This window comes from Sinohyriopsis cumingii, chromosome 5, assembly GCF_028554795.1.
Source record: "Sinohyriopsis cumingii isolate HCF-2022 chromosome 5, ASM2855479v2, whole genome shotgun sequence".
Classification (NCBI taxonomy): domain Eukaryota; kingdom Metazoa; phylum Mollusca; class Bivalvia; order Unionida; family Unionidae; genus Sinohyriopsis; species Sinohyriopsis cumingii.
This window is the reverse complement of record NC_142965.1, coordinates 94,489,888-94,512,286: the sequence shown is the minus strand read 5'-3', so window position 1 is coordinate 94,512,286 and position 22,399 is coordinate 94,489,888. Positions and strand designations below refer to the sequence as shown.

General features: G+C 33.5%; 1 protein-coding gene across 2 annotated transcripts in view; it reads left to right on the top strand.

The window, feature by feature from the left end:
- LOC149799793 (ATP-binding cassette sub-family C member 5-like) overlaps positions 1-22,399 on the top strand; it is a 52,762-nt gene that overhangs the window by 11,951 nt on the left and 18,412 nt on the right. The window contains exons 2-17 of one of the 2 annotated variants that reach the window (XM_089959183.1): positions 5,511-5,700; positions 6,719-6,835; positions 7,747-7,905; positions 8,213-8,360; positions 9,512-9,659; positions 10,069-10,154; positions 10,712-10,885; positions 12,647-12,709; positions 14,815-14,899; positions 15,747-15,895; positions 16,347-16,454; positions 17,238-17,367; positions 17,848-18,005; positions 18,800-18,871; positions 19,390-19,514; positions 20,166-20,238. In XM_089959183.1, coding sequence (XP_089815309.1) covers positions 5,549-5,700; positions 6,719-6,835; positions 7,747-7,905; positions 8,213-8,360; positions 9,512-9,659; positions 10,069-10,154; positions 10,712-10,885; positions 12,647-12,709; positions 14,815-14,899; positions 15,747-15,895; positions 16,347-16,454; positions 17,238-17,367; positions 17,848-18,005; positions 18,800-18,871; positions 19,390-19,514; positions 20,166-20,238 — 1,947 coding nt within the window. In that variant the 5' untranslated portion in view covers positions 5,511-5,548. Of the gene's footprint in view, positions 1-5,510; positions 5,701-6,718; positions 6,836-7,746; positions 7,906-8,212; positions 8,361-9,511; positions 9,660-10,068; positions 10,155-10,711; positions 10,886-12,646; positions 12,710-14,814; positions 14,900-15,230; positions 15,322-15,746; positions 15,896-16,346; positions 16,455-17,237; positions 17,368-17,847; positions 18,006-18,799; positions 18,872-19,389; positions 19,515-20,165; positions 20,239-22,399 lie in introns of those variants that run through there. The other variant, XM_089959184.1, reaches the window with a different exon arrangement.

Sequence of the window (22,399 nt, the reverse complement as noted above, 5' to 3'; positions counted from 1 at the left end):
TGATACCAGTTCTAGTGGCAGTACTGATCAAGGGAACATGGATATCTGAGTGTGATTGACATTGATTAACATTCGACGATCGGTATATTTTCTTGTCAATTACAAATATATTTGATGATTCAATACCTGTCGAATTAAGATGACGAGATTGATAAAATTGCTAAGTTATTGCTACATGATTTGATTGTTCTTTATTTGCCCGATAGCTTGATAAATTTAATTTGAATGTTATTTGTCCAGTACTTGGCACAAACATGATTTGAATATTCTTCGTTAGACCAATAGTTGAGACAAAGTTCAATATTCTTTGTTTGATCGACAGCCGAGACAAACATGCATGATTTTAATGTTCTTTGTTTGACTGACAGATGAGACAAACGTGACTTTAATGTTCTTTGTTTGACCGACGGCTAAAAGAAACGTTTCTTGTTTGACCGATAGCTGAGACGACAGAAACTATATAAGGGTTTTGTCAGAGAGCCGAGACATTTTATTTTACACGTGTCAAATTTCATTTCAATTTTCACACGTGACTCTAGCCTTAGAAGCTAGTGCCAAGGTGTACAGTGACGGAAACTTTTTATTAACCGTACCCATCCCGACTCCCAGCCACACCGTTCCCTTTTGGTAAAAGGCATTGAGGACACATAGTGCCTGAGATCATAGGCGCTTCAAAAGTTTTTTTACTTTTATGGCTTGAAGATGCTGTTTCCTATTTCGTAAATCCTACTGACCACTATTTTATGTTTGCATATGAGATAGAAGCAAATTTCATTTACAAAAAAAAAATACTTGTTTGTATAACACTTTACGTCTGTATTATTGCAACGATAATAACGCACAGATGACTTTTCCCGGTAAGTCTGCTCATCAGGCTAGACTGCTTACACGTCAGTTTCCTCATCTAACCTTTCTTTTTCTGTTTTTAATGTCAATAGTATAGTCTGCTCCAATTTTAATACATTTCATATAACTGATGTTACAGTTGGGTGCAAATACCGCATCCGAAACTGGTACAGAACGCTTTGGTGCACATACTTACCGGATGCGTAGACTTGCCGGATTTAACTGTATTCTTAAATATGACTAAAACTGATGAAGGTGTTTAGTTTGAAACCTGAGATCATATTTAACATGTCGGTAGAAAACAAGCATCTTGACGTTGAATATATATTGGTTTATCAATTGTGAATTAAATGGATATATATGTGAATAGCGGGGAAGCTTCGCTTTTTATTTGGTACCACTCGTGGAATGGTTGTCAGATTTTAATTAAGACTGAGAGCTATAGAAGGTGCGTGTCTCTTTCATCAAAACAGTGTTACGACTGAGTACAAAACTTGAACCCAGATAAGTAAATCTGGCATTGTATAGCCAGAGGGCGCACTAACCTTTGCAATTCAATTGATCTCAATGACCACTAGCACGTTCATTTGCATATCAAAATGGAGTGGGTAATATCTGAGAGCCCAGTGGCGACGCCAATCCCGTGATATGTTAATCGCAGCATTAGTGATCCACAAATCATGCGCTACCTGTAGCTTTAACCTATTCTATCATTTTAACATACAAGGAATGAATGAATGAACGCTGTTTCTATATTTTCATCAGTAACATAATAAATATGCATATCCTGGTATTGGCAAAAGAGACAGTGAATGGCTCAGATTCGTTTTGACATTTAAGGAAGAGTTTGGGAAAAATGAGCGGAACATTATAATTTATTAATTTGGACCGAAACTTTAAAATATGGCGTTTTGCAATCCACACTATAACATTTGTATGAAAGATATATGAAAAAAATTTACAAGAATATACACTCAGTGCATTTTTTAAAAAATTGCATGAATAATACACTCGGTGCATTTAACAAAATTTGCATGAATATACACTCGGTGCATGTAACAAAATTTACGTGAATATACACTCCGTGCATTTAACAAAATTTATATGAATATACATTCAGTACATTATACAAAATTTAAATGAATATACACTCGGTACATGTAACAAAATTTACGCGAATATACACTCAGTGCATTTAACAAAATTTGCATGAATATACACTCAGTGCATTTAACAAAATTTACATGAATATACACTCGGTGCATTTAACAAAATTTACATGAATATACACTCGATGCATTTAACAAAATTTACATGAATATACACTCGGTGCATGTAACAAAATTTACATGAATATACACTCGATGCATGTAACAAAATTTACATGAATATACACTCAGTGCATGTAACAAAATTTACATGAATATACACTCGATGCATTTAACAAAATTTATATGAATATACACTCGATGCATGTAACAAAATTTACATGAATATACACTCAGTGCATGTAACAAAATTTGCATGAATATACACTCGATGCATGTAACAAAATTTACATGAATATACACTCGATGCATGTAACAAAATTTACATGAATATACACTCAGTGCATGTAACAAAATTTACATGAATATACACTCGATGCATGTAACAAAATTTACATGAATATACACTCAGTGCATGTAACAAAATTTGCATGAATATACACTCGGTGCATTTAACAAAATTTACATGAATATACACTCGGTGCATTTAACAAAATTTACATGAATATACACTCGGTGCATTTAACAAAATTTACATGAATATACACTCGATGCATTTAACAAAATTTACATGAATATACACTCGGTGCATTTAACAAAATTTATATGAATATACACTCAGTGCATTATACAAAATTTACATGAATATACACTCGATGCATTTAACAAAATTTATATGAATATACACTCAGTGCATGTAACAAAATTTACATGAATATACACTCAGTGCATGTAACAAAATTTACATGAATATACACTCGGTGCATGTAACAAAATTTACATGAATATACACTCGGTGCATTTAACAAAATAACAAAATTTGCATGAATATACACTCAGTGCATGTAACAAAATTTACATGAATATACACTCGGTGCATTTAACAAAATTTATATGAATATACACTCGGTGCATGTAACAAAATTTACATGAATATACACTCAGTGCATGTAACAAAATTTACATGAATATACACTCGGTGCATTTAACAAAATTTATATGAATATACACTCGGTGCATGTAACAAAATTTACATGAATATACACTCGGTGCATTTAACAAAATTTACATGAATATACACTCGGTGCATTTAACAAAATTTACATGAATATACACTCGGTGCATTTAACAAAATTTATATGAATCTACAATCGGTGTATTTAACAAAATTTACATGAATCTACAATCGGTGCATTTAACAAAATTTACATGAATATACACTCGATGCATTTAACAAAATTTACATGAATATACACTCGGTGCATTTAACAAAATTTACATGAATATACACTCGGTGCATTTAACAAAATTTACATGAATATACACTCGGTGCATTTAACAAAATTTACATGAATATACACTCAGTGCATGTAACAAAATTTATATGAATATACACTCAGTGCATTATACAAAATTTACATGAATATACACTCGATGCATTTAACAAAATTTACATGAATATACACTCGGTGCATGTAACAAAATTTACATGAATATACACTCAGTGCATTATACAAAATTTACATGAATATACACTCGATGCATTTAACAAAATTTATATGAATATACACTCAGTGCATGTAACAAAATTTACATGAATATACACTCAGTGCATGTAACAAAATTTACATGAATATACACTCGGTGCATGTAACAAAATTTACATGAATATACACTCGGTGCATTTAACAAAATAACAAAATTTGCATGAATATACACTCAGTGCATGTAACAAAATTTACATGAATATACACTCGGTGCATTTAACAAAATTTATATGAATATACACTCGGTGCATGTAACAAAATTTACATGAATATACACTCAGTGCATGTAACAAAATTTACATGAATATACACTCGGTGCATTTAGCAAAATTTATATGAATATACACTCGGTGCATGTAACAAAATTTACATGAATATACACTCGGTGCATTTAACAAAATTTACATGAATATACACTCGATGCATTTAACAAAATTTATATGAATATACACTCAGTGCATGTAACAAAATTTACATGAATATACACTCAGTGCATGTAACAAAATTTGCATGAATATACACTCGGTGCATGTAACAAAATTTACATGAATATACACTCGGTGCATTTAACAAAATAACAAAATTTGCATGAATATACACTCAGTGCATTATACAAAATTTGCATTGCTACTAATTTTAACTCAGTAATTTATTTTATGTGCACATTTTTATATTTTGACTTAAGAATTACGTCTTTTTTCTGATACTACCTGTGTCACTATCTCCACTTTTAAAGGTAACGGACACAAAAGCAGGCCAGTTTGCGTGTATTGATCTATTAGTCTCACGTTGAGTGTTTACTTTAGCCAATCAACAGAGGGGAATGACTGAGATAACCATAAATTATTCAGACCTAAATCGCAAAAGCAACGTGTTTCATAAATGAAAGTCATTTGAAATTGAATATTTTCGTATAACAGTTTTGAAACTTTGCTCATGTTTCCCTTAACAACTCTGAACCAAAATAAAAGGGCCCTAATTTTAATACAAATGCTTGTAGGAAACATACTCTTTTCTCAAAACAACATGTACAATAGGGTACTTTTTCTTACAAAAATTAACTTTTCATATGACATCAGTGTGCTATAATTCAGGTAACAGCGTTGCCAAGAGAACGTCATATATCGCATCATATAACAATATCGGCAAAACAATATCATTACAAATTTCAATTATAAGTCCAACGGCAAAAACAAATTTCTCATTCTTTTATATAGGACAAACAATATATAAAAATAATACGTACAACAAATTCACAATGTTGTGTCTTTGCTTGCACTGCTCAGCCGACCAGTTCAGACCTCTTTTATATATCAAATAGGAACGGGGTATATATGATAGCTCTAAGAAGTGTCCGATCCTCGTGTTATGTACTATTCATGATTTTACTGATATGAGTGTGATGAGAAACTTAAAGATAAAAGCGGACTATGATGTACCAGTACCGTTTATGTTAAGTGAGTGTCATTTTTGTTTTCCAATATTATTTCGATAAATTTCGAGTCATAGCAAAATGTTTCACATTTATTCAATATTTTGTTCTTGTAGAATAAATTTTTCACTTGACTCGGACATTGACCGTGCTGTTTGCTGAAGTTAGTCCCACGACTCTTAAGTAAAGCCAAATTTCTTCTATTTCTTTAATAAATGAAAATAATATCTTTTGCATATTTTCATAACTACACTTTCCTGTTACTTTATTTTTACACAGAGTCTGTCCTTTTCACTCCTATTTATCCTTGAACTCGTGCAGCTGGTGATATTCGTGCGTTCAATAACTCGCTCACATCCTGTTTATCAATCAAAAAATGTGTTTTCTATATTATCTTCATTCCATTTATTTCTTCAGGAAAACAGATCTTCCCTATTTGAAACAGCAAATCAGCCATGACGCACACAGATGACAATGATAGCAATAACGAAGAGGGAAATGCGCCACACGATCTGTTGATTACTCAAGAACCAGATATGCAAAATAATAAGACGACTGGTGATATCAGAAAGGCTAATATGGAGGAGATAGACCAAATGACCAAAAGGTTTTTTTCATTTTTGTTCTTTTCTTATGCTCCTGCTGCTTGTAGCAGGGGCATCATGTTTTCATCCTCTCCGTACCCAATCTGTCCTTCCGTTCCGAGAGACTTGCTAGCAAGGTAGAAGATTGCTCAAAACCCCTCCCAACATAGAACAATGAAATTCGATGCCACAGCTGTGTCCATATGTAGATGATATGAATGTATTCTATTAGAGCAATAGTACCAGGTTCTTAACTTGGACATTTTGACAATAATCATATTACCACGATTAGCAAACTGCCACTGGAGATAGAAAAACAAAATCTTGCATATGTATTTATTTTCACAATCTTTATTGAATTATTCAGGTCATTACCCAAGTTTTTCCAAATAATCTACCTTTTAGAACTGTTAAGCAAAATTACTTGAGGTATGTAACTGAAATTTTGTAGGCATGATTGCATGTACATGCCAGTGAATTGATTATAGTCTTATACCAATAAGGCAATTTCGCAAATATTATTTAAATTCCTGAACCTTTCTGGACTTTGAATGTTTGGTCTGTAGTGCGGAAATATGCATTTAGCAAGCAAAAATCAAGTTCAGATTTATCTTGTGCATTTAGTGAAAGTGTGTCATTTTATTGCATGCTTCTAATTTGAGAGTGAATGTTTAGCCTCTTCTACAGCGTTAATATGAGTTATTTCCTTTCTATAGACACAAGGTAAAAATAAATGACAGCTAATCATTTCAGGAAAACGATAACGTTTATAACCAGCTAAGCCATGAAATTATATATTGCCTTTCGACGATGTTTCACACTGAGCTCTTTTATTAAACTTTCTTTGCAAAATGGATGAATAATTTTGTTTCCACTCCTTTCATCATTGTTGTCAAAAAGCTTATATAACGAAACACGGATGTTCTACTGGATAATTTAAATTAAAATAAATTCAAGCCAAGTTATAATCAGACCTGGGTAATTCCATTGGTCCTCACGAATTTAGATCGACACTTTGTCCTCGAATTTTGTTTCTCTCAGTCTTCCTGATATGGACATGAGTCTTGATGCAGATACATTACAAGAAGCGCAAGGAACTAAAAGAAGAAAATACAGCCAATCTCTTCGAAAACTTCTTCCCATACGTTGTGAACAGGCGTAAGTATATAATTCGAATGTAATTTCTCCAATCACACGTATGTGTGTATGCTGTATTTATGCCAGAACGGTTTTAATTATTAATACAGACAAAATAATTTTCAGTCACATTAGGCGCTTTCCCAGTGAAACAGTTCTTTCCCTTGTTTTAACAGTAATTCAGTGAGTCTCAGCAGCCGCCTGAATATACGTTATGTTATCATATAAGTTATTCATTAAAACAATATTTACCCTACTGTGCTGACTCGCCTTAGGAATATATACAAGGAATGGAGAAACATGCCGATGGTGAAGTACATTAATGAAGTTGTAACATCTTTGGATGGTCCAGCGTCAGAACAGCATGTATTTTTGGGGGGTAGTAATCCGTTTTGTGTAGACCCGAATAGTCGTGTCAGTCTTTCTCATGATTCTGTCTCTCAGAATGTACAAATTTTATTTAACCAGTTTGCAAGTGTAATGAATGCAGTTTTTACGGTAATTCATCATTGCGTTAATTGCTATTTCTCTCTCTCTCTCTCTCTCTCTCTCTCTCTCTCTCTCTCTCTCTCTATATATATATATATATATATATATATATATATATATATATATATATATATATATATATATCCTGGGAATGCTGACGATATGAAACTGTATTCTACGAAGGATATTATTAGCTAACCGATTTATACGGCATTTTACGGACATGCATTTAAACCAAGTTGTTGCTGGCCAGCGAATCCATCTTTGATGATTGTAAACAAAGAACGTTCGCCAGTCCTAGGTCTCTGAGAACGCAGTCTCTCATAATGATCAAATATTTATCATTCATAAAGAGTTTAGTAAAGAACAAAAACAAATGTTAACAAACTTTATAACAATTCAAGCACTATATATTTTAATTATTGTCTCATTATGTTATTCAGACCTAAAGATGAAATACCCGTGGCTTCTGTAGGCTGTTTCTCGCTATTGACCTATTCTTGGATGACACCTATTATGTGGAAAATTTACAAGAAGGGCATCGGAAGCATTGGTCATTTGGCCATTGGAGACAGCGAGAGGTCTAAACCCAACGCAGCTAGGTATTTTGACCCTCTGACTACAGTTGACGCAATTTCTTTTATAATGTTGTGGTATTTAACATGCTAATATTGATTCCATTTCAAAAGGAATAAAAATCAACTGGAAGTATTTCTGTGTATTATTTGCGTGAGGAGCTCTTACTTACACAAACACACACATGTTCACACACACACACACACACACACACATATATATATATAAGAAGGACTTCAATTACATTATATTTTGTTTAAGCGTCTTTGTCTACTGTTTAGTAGTTATTAATGTGTTGATAAAACTGAGATATAATAGTAGTTATTATTTCAGATTAGAAAAAATATGGAAAGAAGAGTTGGCAAGGAAAGGTCCGGAAAATAGCAGATTTTTTTGGGCAGTATTCCGTTTTGTGCGGACCCGAATAGTCCTATCTGTCTTTCTCATGATTCTGTCTCTCACCTTTGGTTTTGCAGCACCGGTACGTAGTAAATATTGCCTGTTTTTGTAAATCCCGATACAAAAAAGATAATGGTGACTTAATGAAACATATATAACTTATCCATTGGTCTTATATGTTGCTAGGTAGTGTAACGTCGGTTCCTAGACTGATTTTGTTTCAAAAGTACATGCTCACAAGTGAATCATCTGAGATATGTTGCCAGAAAACATCATCCTACGACACATTATATATGCAAGATTTACATTCAGTTCGAAAGCATGAAAAATGATGTCACCTATGAGAAACAGTGATATATTTTTTGTCTCTAAAAGTAAAGTTAACAATTATTGTAACTGTATAGGTCGGTGTCTTGTTACTTTATAGATTTTACCCCACCCACACCCACCCAAAAATGATTGCTCATTCAGATAACAGTTTATTATACCACACACTATTCCTGAACAGATTTGGAATATTAAGGTTTGAGACACGTGTCATAATTAAGGTGTGTGACACGTGTCATAATTAAGGTGCGAGACACGTGTCATCATTAAGTGGGAATCCCATGGCATAGCTTGCACTCACATAACATAATCTTAACTGCTGATGTTTTGTGTTTATATCTTAAAAGAAGTTTAATGCTACTCTATTATCTCTATTATATGCTAATCCATGCTTGATCCTTTCGTGGTAACTCTCCTGTGATCGCTTCATTGTACTAAAACATGTATCGAGAACCGTGTTCTTCCTATATCCTGTATAACATCGATGCAGTAATTTTCTCAGGCAATTGTCTTTCAGATTATGTTCCACGAGCACTTAAAATTATTTGAATTTCAACTCGACTGACAAACAGGGAAGGCGAATAAGTACACGGTCTTTCATTTCGTAATAGAAATGTGGCGAGGGTTCCGCACTTCATGCAGTTTTCTTTTTCTTAACAAGGAATATATCGATAAAGGCATCAATCTTAAGACTTAAATAAACGTAAGCAGAAATATATACTCACACCAACGCAAACACCTACGAGCAAAAGGATTCATGTTCGGATAGATTATAATGCACACGTTTCCATCATTTTACAGTAAAATAAAGTTTGCTATTTACGTAAGAGAACGTGTTGGCACTTAAAATCATGCTTAAAATTGATCTCTGTTTTTCATACTCAGCCCAAATATATTCTTTTTCAGGCATTTGTTCTCCGTGAATTCCTGTCCAGCTTAAGTAAAGGGACGATAACGACTGGTTATGGCGTTACGCTGGTTTTAACACTCATGTTGATGGAGGTCTGCCGAACGATTTGTGTTGGCTGTTCTTGGTTTACGAATTACACCACGGGTAACGTTTCCAGCAACTTAGCTGTGCTAGCACATCAATATAGTAAGAGGGCCAATGAGCTGAGTGTGATCAACATGACGTAATAATGAGCGAAATGTTATTGTTGAACATTTCTAAATGCATATAGTAAATTTATATAGCAAAAATCTCATGCATGTATTATGATCTGAATCACGTGTTTAACATACTAGTCGTATACCTTTGATGCGGTGTTTAGATCATGTTTCTCTAATATTTTGTCCTTTTTTATAAAAATATTTTTGCACACTGTTATTGCATATATTTCATTTTGGTGAAGATTGAAACATGTAAAACACTGAAACATTTAGTTTTATGTACACATTTTTTCTTTTTTAGACGGTCATTTCGGTGTCACTTCCTCCAATTTTATTATTAATCTGTTTAACAGGAGTACGAATAAAAGGAGCAGCATCAGGCCTTTTGTTCAAGAAAATTCTGAAATTAAGAGGGCTTAAAGACAAAACAGTCGGTCAGGTAAGAGTTAAATGGTATATCCAAGCTCGAATCGCAAGCTATAGTGTTTGCAATAATTCTTTTAATATGTTGATAGCATTCAGGAATGAAACACTATTTCAAAAATGCGTTTGAAATGTATGTACAGTGTCTTAGAATGAAATAATAAGCCAAAAGATTGTATGAAGTTTATGTTCCTTTACAAGTAGCCCCTATTATTTGGATGTTTATTGCCACCAAACATGCTTATACAAATACGTCAATTTGTGTATAATGTTTAGAAAGTAGAATATCCATTCATATCGTGTATCCTTTTTAAATTTCGGTCAGTTATTCCTCCTAATTGCATGTGAATAAATATTTTGGTATTTTTACATCGTTCGACAACTCTTCTCCTTCTCCCTTTTTCTGGGTGAAGGTGGAGTAAGTTTAAAAAAAAAACAATTACTGCTATCTGCACCTAATTTGTATTATATATGTAGTATTTATAAGGGTTCAATATATATATATATATATATATATATATATATATATATATATATATATATATATATATATATATATATATACACACGCAGGTTGTGAACCTCCTGAGCAATGACGGATCACGGATATTTGAAGCAGCCTCCATTGCGTCTCAGCTCACAGCCGCTCCTATCCTGCTGCTGTACGGCCTAATATATATGTTTTACCTGATCGGACCTTGGGCCCTAGTGACCTTTGCCACCTTCCTCAGTTTTTATCCATTTATGGTACAGCAAATATTCTCCAATGCTTCTTATCGACTGTAAAAATAAAATTGGTTATTTTTTTGCCTTAATGTTTCAGTCAAGGTTTCAATCACATTGTTTTACTACTGAATCTTTAACGGATGATATATTTTTCAAAAGACTATCACAAAGTAAATAACGATTGAAACATATCTCACGAGTCACAGGTAAACCTATGCAACTATTATTAAATCAGTCCTCTAAGTTATACATTACAACTAGGCCTAATCTAATCAGGGAGGTGTCTCTAAGTTATACATCTTACAACTAGACCTAATCTAATCAGGGAGGTGTCCTCTAAGTTATACATTACAACTAGGCCTAATCTAATCAGGGAGGTGTCCTCTAAGTTATACATTACAACTAGGCCTAATCTAATCAGGGAGGCGTCCTCTAAGTTATACATTACAACTAGGCCTAATCTAATCAGGGAGGCGTCCTCTAAGCTATACATTACAACTAGGCCTAATCTAATCAGGAAGGTGTCCTCTAAGTTATACATCTTACAACTAGGCCTAAATCTAATCAGGGAGGTGTCCTCTAAGTTATACATTACAACTAGGCCTAATCTAATCAGGGAGGTGTCCTCTAAGTTATACATTACAACTAGGCCTAATCTAATCAGGGAGGTGTCCTCTAAGTTATACATCTTACAACTAGGCCTAATCTAATCAGGGAGGTGTCCTCTAAGTTATACATTACAACTAGGCCTAATCTAATCAGGGAGGTGTCCTCTAAGTTATACATTACAACTAGGCCTAATCTAATCAGGGAGGCGTCCTCTAAGTTATACATTACAACTAGGCCTAATCTAATCAGGGAGGTGTCCTCTAAGTTATACATTACAACTAGGCCTAATCTAATCAGGGAGGTGTCCTCTAAGTTATACATCTTACAACTAGGCCTAATCTAATCAGGGAGGTGTCCTCTAAGTTATACATTACAACTAGGCCTAATCTAATCAGGGAGGTGTCCTCTAAGTTATACATCTTACAACTAGGCCTAATCTAATCAGGGAGGTGTCCTCTAAGTTATACATCTTACAACTAGGCCTAATCTAATCAGGGAGGTGTCCTCTAAGTTATACATTACAACTAGGCCTAATCTAATCAGGGAGGTGTCCTCTAAGTTATGCATCTTACAACTAGGCCTAATCTAATCAGGGAGGCGTCCTCTAAGTCATACATTACAACTAGGCCTAATCTAATCAGGGAGGTGTCCTCTAAGTTATACATTTTACAACTAGGCCTAATCTAATCAGGGAGGTGTCCCTCTAAGTTATACATTACAACTAGGCCTAATCTAATCAGGGAGGTGTCCTCTAAGTTATACATTACAACTAGGCCTAATCTAATCAGGGAGGTGTCCTCTAAGTTATACATCTTACAACTAGGCCTAATCTAATCAGGGAGGCGTCCTCTAAGTTATACATCTTACAACTAGGCCTAATCTAATCAGGGAGGTGTCCTCTAAGTTATACATTACAACTAGGCCTAATCTAATCAGGGAGGTGTCCTCTAAGTTATACATTACAACTAGGCCTAATCTAATCAGGGAGGTGTCCTCTAAGTTATACATCTTACAACTAGGCCTAATCTAATCAGGGAGGTGTCCTCTAAGTTATACATTACAACTAGGCCTAATCCAAGCAGGGAGGTCTAAATAGACAATGACGCACTGAAAAATGCATGCCTGTTTTGTTCCGATTTTGAGATACAAATCTTCTTCCACTTTTTTTTTCAGTATGTGGTAACGAAGATGTCCGCCCACTACAGACGAAAATGTATCGTGATTACCGATAAGAGGGTAAACAAGAGTACATTTAGTAGAAATCAAATAGACGTGTGTGATGTTAAACACAAATCTCTTACATGTTGTTATACATATAGCACTGTGTTTGTTTTGAACTGTAGAAGTTTGAATGCACAGTTAATTTAAATAACATATCCAATGTCAATTGTAGCGTATTTGTATTTATTTTTTTTATTGTTCGTATAATGCATTTAGAAAACGAATGTCTCATATCATGAATATAGCATACAGGCTGTGATGAAGTTACCTATTTAATTATCCGAGATCATAAAGCAAATGTTCGAATATATATATATATATATATATATATATATATATATATATATATATATATATATATATATATATATATATATATATATATATATATATATATATATATATTAGAATCAGAATCCACTAATGTAGAATCTTGGCTATGTTGTAGGCATCTGTTTAAATAACAGATGTCATGAAAATGGCGCCTCGCAATGAAGATATCTAATAAACTATTCAATATCTTGAAACTCGGTTCAGGCCACGTTGTAAATTTTTATTTAAACATTTGATACGTTGTAAATATATATATCTAAATATCAGATCATGAAAGTCACATTCAGGCTGCGTTGTAAATATCAGTTTAAATAGCTACGTTGTAAATATATATTTAAATATTAGATACGTTTTAAATATCTGTTTAAATATTAGATAAGTTGTAAATATATATTTAAATAGCTACGTTGTAAATATATATTTAAATATTAGATACGTTGTAAATATCATTTTGAATAGCTACGTTGTAAATATCTATTTAAATCTTAGATACTTTAAAATATCTGTTTAAATATTAGATACGTTGTAAATATCCATTTAAATAGATACTTTGTAAATATATATTTAAATATTAGATACGTTGTAAATATCTGTTTAAATATTAGATACGTTGTAAATATATTTTTAAATATTAGATATGTTGTAAATATCTATTAATATAGCTATGTTGCACAAATTTATTGAAATAGTATATACGTTGTAAGCATATATTTAAATATTATATATGTTGTAAATATCTATTTAAATATTAGATACGTTGTAAATATCTATTTAAATATTAGATACGTTGTAAATTTCAAAATCTGATGCGATGAATTCAGGCTATGATGAACATACTTTTTTCAATATTAGACAAGGAAACTACCGTTCGGGTTAGGTTGTAAATATCTATTTATTATTACACCATGAAACTACCGTTCAATGAAATCATGAAGCTAACGTCCAGGTCATGCTGTACCTATGTACTGTAAGTCAGACATTATAAAACTAGCGTCCAGGCCATGTTGTACCTATGTATTTAAATTTCAGACATTATATACTTGCGTCCAGGCCATGTTGTACCTATCTATTTAAAAGTCAAACATTATAAATCTAGCCTCCAGGCCATGTTGTACCTATGTATTTAAATTTCAGACACTATATACTAGCGTTCAGGTCATGTTGACGATATCCATTTAAGTACATGTAAGGCAACCCTAAAGTGCGCACTGTAACCGTGATCCATAATAAATAATTACAGACTATGTATATTGCATTCATGTGTAAAGCAGATATGTGGTTAATATTAGGAATAATAAGCGACGAAAATATGATGTATTAAATATCAATCTGTAAGCATGGTTTCATTTTTTAAGTAATACATTAAAAAAATGACAATAAAATGTTAGCCATGGATAGACAAAGAAGATTAAGCTGAAAAATAAAGCTCCTAAACTCTATCATACATGTTTCATATCGTAACCAGAGAAACATGTTCGTGGGTTTCTTAATGTCATATGTTTTGCAAAATAACAAAAACATTTGAAATCTACTTTTGTTTGTACGCACATCGTCCATTTCGCAGGCGCATAGACGTAAAGAGTCTGTCTTTTCTTTGTCATTGTTGGTTTAAATTAACACTTTTACGGTGAGGAAAAGACATTTAAGATTGCGCTTACATAATTTTCCAACATTTCAATTAAAATGTGGATGAATGTTTGACGCGAAAATACATGGCTTCTATAACAATATAAATTCTCAGTTACTGGTTCGTTATTAGATTTTACCACCATCCTTTTCTTGTCTAGGTTCGAATAATGAATGAACTACTAACATGTATTAAGCTCATCAAGATGTATGCATGGGAAAAGTCCTTCACTGAACATATATCAGGTGAGGTTACCTATCCTTTACTATAGTCAAACGTACAATTTATTTTCTTCAGAATGTAATATAGTTGTCTCCTTATTTAATGTAGTTTAGCCATTTTATTAAAGAAATAGCTTCAGTAGCATATATATTCAACCTTCAGTAATGCTATCAATAATTACTAAGCTAGGCCGTAAAGAAAATAGTTTTTCTATCACAATTAATTCAATTGTTTAAAAATGAAATGTGTAGATATATGGTATTTGTATATGTTGCTCAACGATTATTTTACGTGTGTAAAATAGTATTTATTTTCTTTATACCCACCGTTTTGACATCGTTGAATCGTTTGAAGTGTGACTGGATTTGTTTTGTCAACATGAAGACTTCTAAATTATTTTACAAAAGTCCCATATTTTGGAGGAATCTAATCAATAGAACAGCAGGTACGATACGTTGTATGCTAGTACATACTCTTAATATCGCATTTTACTAATGTATGGAATGCTTCCACAATGAATTCTCAATATCTTAAACAAATTCACTCGATGATTTTGGCCTACAATCGCCTTTATGTAATTTTAATTTCATTTAGACTGACTACAACAGTCTTGGGATATGTTTCATAATTCTGTTTTGGCACTTTGTGGAAACCAGTAGGATATCAACAATCCGAAATATAAACAATAAACGATGTTTTAACTTGACATTTCAAAGTTTTCGATATCATTGCTAGGTTTAGAACATGTGAAACCCTCAAAAATATTTTTGGGATAGTGAATACTTGTTCTCAGAGATAAATTGTAATAAGAAATGAAAGACTATTTGTTCTTAAAAGAAAAACAGACACTTTTGATTTGTCTTATCTTAGAGATTCGAGCTAATGAGCGCGCCGTACTTGAGAAGGCTGCATACACCAGTAGCATAAGCCGGGCTGTTGTTCCCATGGTGCCAGTTCTGGCAGCTGTCTTCACCTTCCTTGGTTACGTGTTGACGGGAAACGACCTTACTCCAGCCGAGGTTACTTTTCACTATAAACTGATTTCTCTGTATGTCCGTATCAGTTTTATTTTGTTTATGCCTGATTTAACAATAATAATAATAATAATGATAATAATAATAGTTCGTATGAAATTTATTAAGCAAATTTAACGATTTCCATCTTTTGCATGCCTTTTGTTCATTATATGACGACCTTAGATAGTATACAATTATGAGGTGATATTTCACTCGCTAACATAAATTATCTGAAACGGGTTGAAGGACCAAATAACGTCCTGTGATAAGTCTGGATATATAATATAATTCTGGTGAGCGAATGCATTTATTACTAAGTTAATACTAATGTACATAGACTGTATCCAATCTGATGTACACGTGCCATAAAGTCATAGCAATAAAAATGACAAAGAACTATTACCAGTCGATATTTTCAGTTTTAGTTTGAAAGAAACTGAATCAATCGTTACAGGCATTTACAATTGTCGCTGTCCTCAATTCTATGCGCATGTCCCTTGGAGTCCTTCCGATGGCAGTTAGGTCTTTGGCAGATGCATCCGTTTCATTTAAAAGATATCAGGTGAGAATGTATAGTATAGAACGTACATATAAAAAAACGATACCGGATACCGCAATTGAAAATTCGTGGAGAATTTGGCTAAAATGAAAAAAATTAACATCCCATTGCAGCCGTGTCAAAATTACAGCTAGTTATCAATTTTGCGCAATTATCTACCTAAGTAATTACATTTATTTTCTTATTTTATTGTCTTTACTATTATTATTATTATTATTATCCAGACACAAAATTAACGCACCATCTTTCTTTCAGTACCTCCTTGCATAACTCAGCGGAATATAATTTCTGGCATCGATCACTCGCAAAGCTTTGTTTTCTTCCTCTGTTCACAACTTAGAATTAGGTCTAAACCTAATGACTTGCTATGCGATAGACACAAGATCCCACTCTTCTATTATTTCTGCACAACTTTGTACAGTTATATCTCTTGTTGTAAATCGCCCTCTAGTGATTCCAACATGCAATATTATAGAACTTTTCATATATTGTGTGTATTGTGTGTTAGGAGTTTGTTTTGTATATTCAAGTGCTAACCCCCCCCCCCCCGACAATTATATATATATATATATATATATATATATATATATATATATATATATATATATATATATATATATATATATATCATAGATGACGCATTCATAATAAGAATTGTTATGCAAATTTACACTTTAATTTTATGTCTTCAACGGTTTACTCAATTATCTGGACAGCACAATCTATGGATTTATTCATTCATTAATACGTTACTAATTGTTTATTTTTTGTTTGTTTGGATTCCAGGAGATATTGTTGATGGAGGAGATGCAGGCGCCAAAATGGAGTGTAGCTGATGAGAAGTTTGCTATAGTTATGAATAAGGCAACATTTAAATGGGAATCGCAACAACAGGACGATGCAAAACCAAACACAAGTGAGACATTCTCGGATATAAATAATACAAATATAAAAATTCCAGTTTGATTGCTAGTGGAAAATTTTGTTTTTTATGATAAAATCATCGTAGAGAAATAGAGGCATTTTTGAACAAAATATTTTTTATTAGCATTATAATAAAGATGTATCTATGTCATTGAGACAGAATGTCTTAAACTGTTAAGCTAACAACAGGGAACTTAGCACGGCTGTTTAAGACTCGGTACCAATCTAATATCCAACGAACATTATTGTATGTTGCAGCTTTGTGTATATCTCCGATTGTATTGTAGAGAAATCCATTAGTGAAAAGGTCAAAAATGTCTTCCTTTCTAATTGCCAAAAATACATATTTTTTTACAATAAACATGCGCCCATGTCTAGGAAACCCTTCACATGATAAAAATTAATCACCTAACATTTGATATTATCATAAAAGATGACTGAATTTAATTTGAATCCTGTATTTCGTTTCTAGACAAGAGTGAGATGGTAAAACATGACCCCAACCCCAAAGAGAAAGGCACGATAAATGAGATGGAGGGTTTGATTGGTCACGATAATGTAAATGGATCAGCAATGACTGATCACCCAACAGCATCCTCCATCGAAAATATTACTATTACTGTTGAAAAGGTAAGCACGTATGTCCTGCATGGGTGAGTCGACAGGGAAAATACTACTGTTGTTCAGACCATGCTTGTTGTTTAAGAATATTACTATATCGTACTCGTTTAACAACTATATACCTTCCTCTTCCTGTAGTTAAAATGATTTTATATCACTGTATTTTCTAATTGTAAAATAGTTATAACTTCTCTGAATTACAATAGTGGTACTACCTACACTTTGACCTACTGCACTGCAACGTTAATAATCGAGGATGGACGAAGGATTTAAGATTGTTTGGGATTTTTGCCACGTGTCTGCACAATATAAAACGTGGCGATATTCCGCTTTTAAAGTACTGGATTGACTCTATCTCGCAACCAGTATGTTACAACACGGACCAGCAGCTGAGTAGAATGTAAGATATATTGTCTAAACTACACAAGTGTTTTGTTCTAAGTTAGCGGAAATAATTAGTTAAATGTGGCTTAGGGATATGATGCGGTCCAGACTAATTCTTCTTCCTTACCAAACCAGATCTTAAATCTGATGAAGACCAAACACGTACACATTTTTGTGCTTTCATAAGATACGCATATGTACCAAGTGAGTAGAATTTTCAGGAAATTTGCATGTATATATAAGGTTCAATTCGAGGCTTCGAAGAACATCGAAACGAGGGCGTCAATAATAACACCTAAATAGTTCCAGTCCGGATTTGCTAAGCGAATATACGGATTGAAAGTGCGCATAGAACGTCAGATCAAACACACAACGGTTACAATGAAAGAGGGTAATGCCTAAATTGGTTTACGTTGCAGGGAAAATTGGTTGGAGTATGCGGTGCTGTAGGCTCTGGAAAGACTTCACTATTGTGTGCTTTACTGGGACGAGTAAGTGTCTCTATTTTAAAGTATCCCTGAAGACAGTGGAACCCAATTTGTATCCCGCATAAATGCCAGTGATAATGTTAATTTTAAAGTACGTAAGTACGTAAAAAACATGACAATTATAGTATGTTACCGTGTCAGTATAATTAATTTTCCTTCAATCTGAAAGCTAAATCCAGGTTTGAAAGAAATGGGATCATTTTGTATGGTTATCCATCATTAAGTTTCCCATTTGATTTCCTTCAAGATTGTATTCCTGTCGATTTCATTATTATAGCCTAGCATACAAGTTTAAAAGTGTTTTACATATCTAATCTTATTAACACTTATTTGCAATGCTTTAAAGGTTTAAATTATTAAGGCAAATTTTTGTGAACACCAATCAACGAGCTCTAGTCTGTATTTTATAGCGTGTGTCTAAGTTTTCTATGTTTTCCCAATTTTTTCTCATTATTTCTGTTTTATGGTGTATTCTTAACTGAACTTTCTTGATACAAAACTGCATCTCAAAATCTTCACAGATGATCCATCGATCTGGAAAAGTAGCCATGGATGGGAGTGTCGCTTACGTGGCTCAGCAGGCATGGATTATGAATGCCAGTATCAGGGAAAACATTCTGTTTGGAGAGGAATATGATCAAGAAAGGTTAATCTCATTTTTTTTGGCCTTGATACAGGTAATGTCCCTTACCTATATCTTTTAAAGTATGGACTGTAAAACAAACGAGTTAAATTTCGTTAAGTTTCCTGTTTACTTTGAATGCTTACCCTGATTTGACAAATGTATGCGTACCATACAGAATCATACCGTTAAGATGAATGTAGACGTTTGCATGATAAGGATACTTTCATATTGTATGAGGTATGTATCTTTGTGATATCATCCGTATTCAAAGATACGAATGATACATGCTGCTTGATTAGCGGTTTTGAGTATTTCAACGTATTTGTTTCATAATAACTTGGCATATTGATTTAGTTAAGTAGTAACTAGTCATAAAACAGTATTGTCTGTAGATTTGCTTTGTGCAAACGTGTGCCAAAGAACTGGGATATACTTTCAATTCCTGTGCAAACCTTCGCACACACGAATTCGTATTTTTCAAGGAATATATTGTATCAAAAAATAAAATTAAACAGGCACACATTTAGATATTTTTCTCAGTGGACTAAATATGTTGCAAAACAATATTCACTATCGTGCAATCAAAATGACATGTCAGTCAATATTTATGTTCAATATTATTATTTTCCCCTCGTATATTGAGTGACTTGTAAACATTTTTATGCACCATAGGTACGATGCTATCGCTGAAGCTTGCTGTCTCATGGAGGACTTCAGATCATTCGTGGATGGCGATTTAATAGAGGCACGCTTACGCTAATACTTGACTCTTAACCCCATTTCCCCAGAATGAATACTATTTTTAATAATTGGAAACGAAATGACAATATTTCATCTATACAGTTATGCTCAAAATGAACAAAAACTATCCAAACACTACATTTATAATATTCTAATGTTTCCAAACACTACATTTCAAATATTCTAATGTTTCCAAACACTACATTTCTAACATTCTAATGTTTCATACAGTTCAACCAACAAAAGCATATGATTTACATGTATTACATTTCTAAAAAAAAATGTGAAAGGAAGCGTAAAGTTAAAGTTATATCACTGTTTGAAATCTGAAATCTTTGATAAGAGTACATGAAGTGCTAGGCCAATAAATCGGCCCCACGCCCGTGATGATATTGATTGGCCTTTTAGTGGCTGATACCGCCTATTCATTAAAATCTGCAAAAGTCCGCAGTAAATTTTGATTGCACACATCGGTGTACATTTTATACACTTACCGGTATTTCTTGCGGCTGTTTACCTACCTTTGGATAAAGGGTTCTTTTGGTGACATGTACATTATATTTAAGGAGCAAATCCCGTGTTTGATGACTTGCAGATCCACGTAGAATAGCACAACCCTCTGTCCTGTGGCCATTTTGAATTTCGCGCTATATATGTCTCTTACTAAGTGCGGGTATATATCTAAACTGTACGCAGGTTTGTACGGGAAAGATTTGCATGCAGCAAAATTGCACATGTTAATGAACAATGAAATCTGACCCACATATCGTCCATCAGTATCAACATAGATTGAGGGGGGGGGTGATTTATCGGACTAATGAAGTGTATCCTTTGCTACGGATGAAGCAATTGGGAGGTATTCATCGATCAGAACGAGGATAATGCTGTGCATTATTTTCATTACTCAGAATGATCTTTATTTAACCACCAAAGTAGCAAGTCCAGTCATTTCAGAGGCCATTTTGTTTTCAACAATTTTCCTGCTTTTCATTGACCTTATTTTACCTACCCTTGTGGACAAGGCTCATCAATACCTATTTATACGACAGAGCATATATTATTTTGATTTCCATTCGTTCGTCTTTCTGTTCCCTATTTTGCTTACAAAAAATAAGTCAAGTTTTCTACAATGTATATTTCCCAAAGAAGATTGCATTTGGGGCAAGGGTGAAAGCTATCGATATTGGGCTCAAAACGTCAAATGTCAAGGTTACTGCCTCTGAAAATAAAAAAAATAAAAAACCATTTTCCGCACAGTAACTTGACTTTTATATTAGATGCCCTGAGCAAACTTGTAAATTGCTTGCATTTGAGATATGAAACACAAATATAGATCTTGTATTAAAGGTCCAAGTGACTATAAGAAGAAAAATCATTTACGCAAGAAATTATGAGTTCTTCTTATTAGATTATCTTATAAAATATTGAAGTCGACTTGCACCTGTGACAAGCGAAGCGCATATTCGTTTCAGGGTAAAAATCGTAAAGATCGAGGGCACATAACTGAAAAGCAAGACACGATTTCACGAATTTATTTAAGTTAAGTACAGTACTCAAGACTTAAATTTGTGGATGGCTTTAATTTTAGACAGGAAGACATCTATTAATGTTTTAATTAAAACGGCCAAAGGTCTAGGCCTAAGTGACTCCATGAAGGACGGCGTTCTACACAGGATAACTCAAGTCATATGCCTATAGCTTTAGTCCACAATCCCTAATTAACCATTATGGATGGTTTGCAATTTAGACAAGACGTGCATCTGTCGATGTTTTAGACTGTAGGTCAAGCTCAGCCCTAGGCAGCATGCAGGGCCCGAGCAGCAAAATCGACGAGCGGGTTCCCAAGCAAAAAATTGCATTGCGGAGTTGATTTCCTGAAAGCGCGGGGCCCCAGGCGGTTGCCTCGTTCGCCTTGCTCTAGGGCCGGGCCAGCTGTAGGTCAAAGGCTACATTTGATGAGACTGAAAGAAAAAGTGGATTCAGCAAAAGTACTTGATATGGCGGGAGTATACTGGACCGTTGCTTACTCTTGTTTTGTTAGCTTGTCTGGCCCCAAGCCCAAGTGATCTTATAATAAAGCCCTGCATCCTTGTCCATCATGTTTCATGCTGAACAATTACCAGTTTCAACTTGTCTCACAAAGCACTAGACAAGTTGTAACTAAT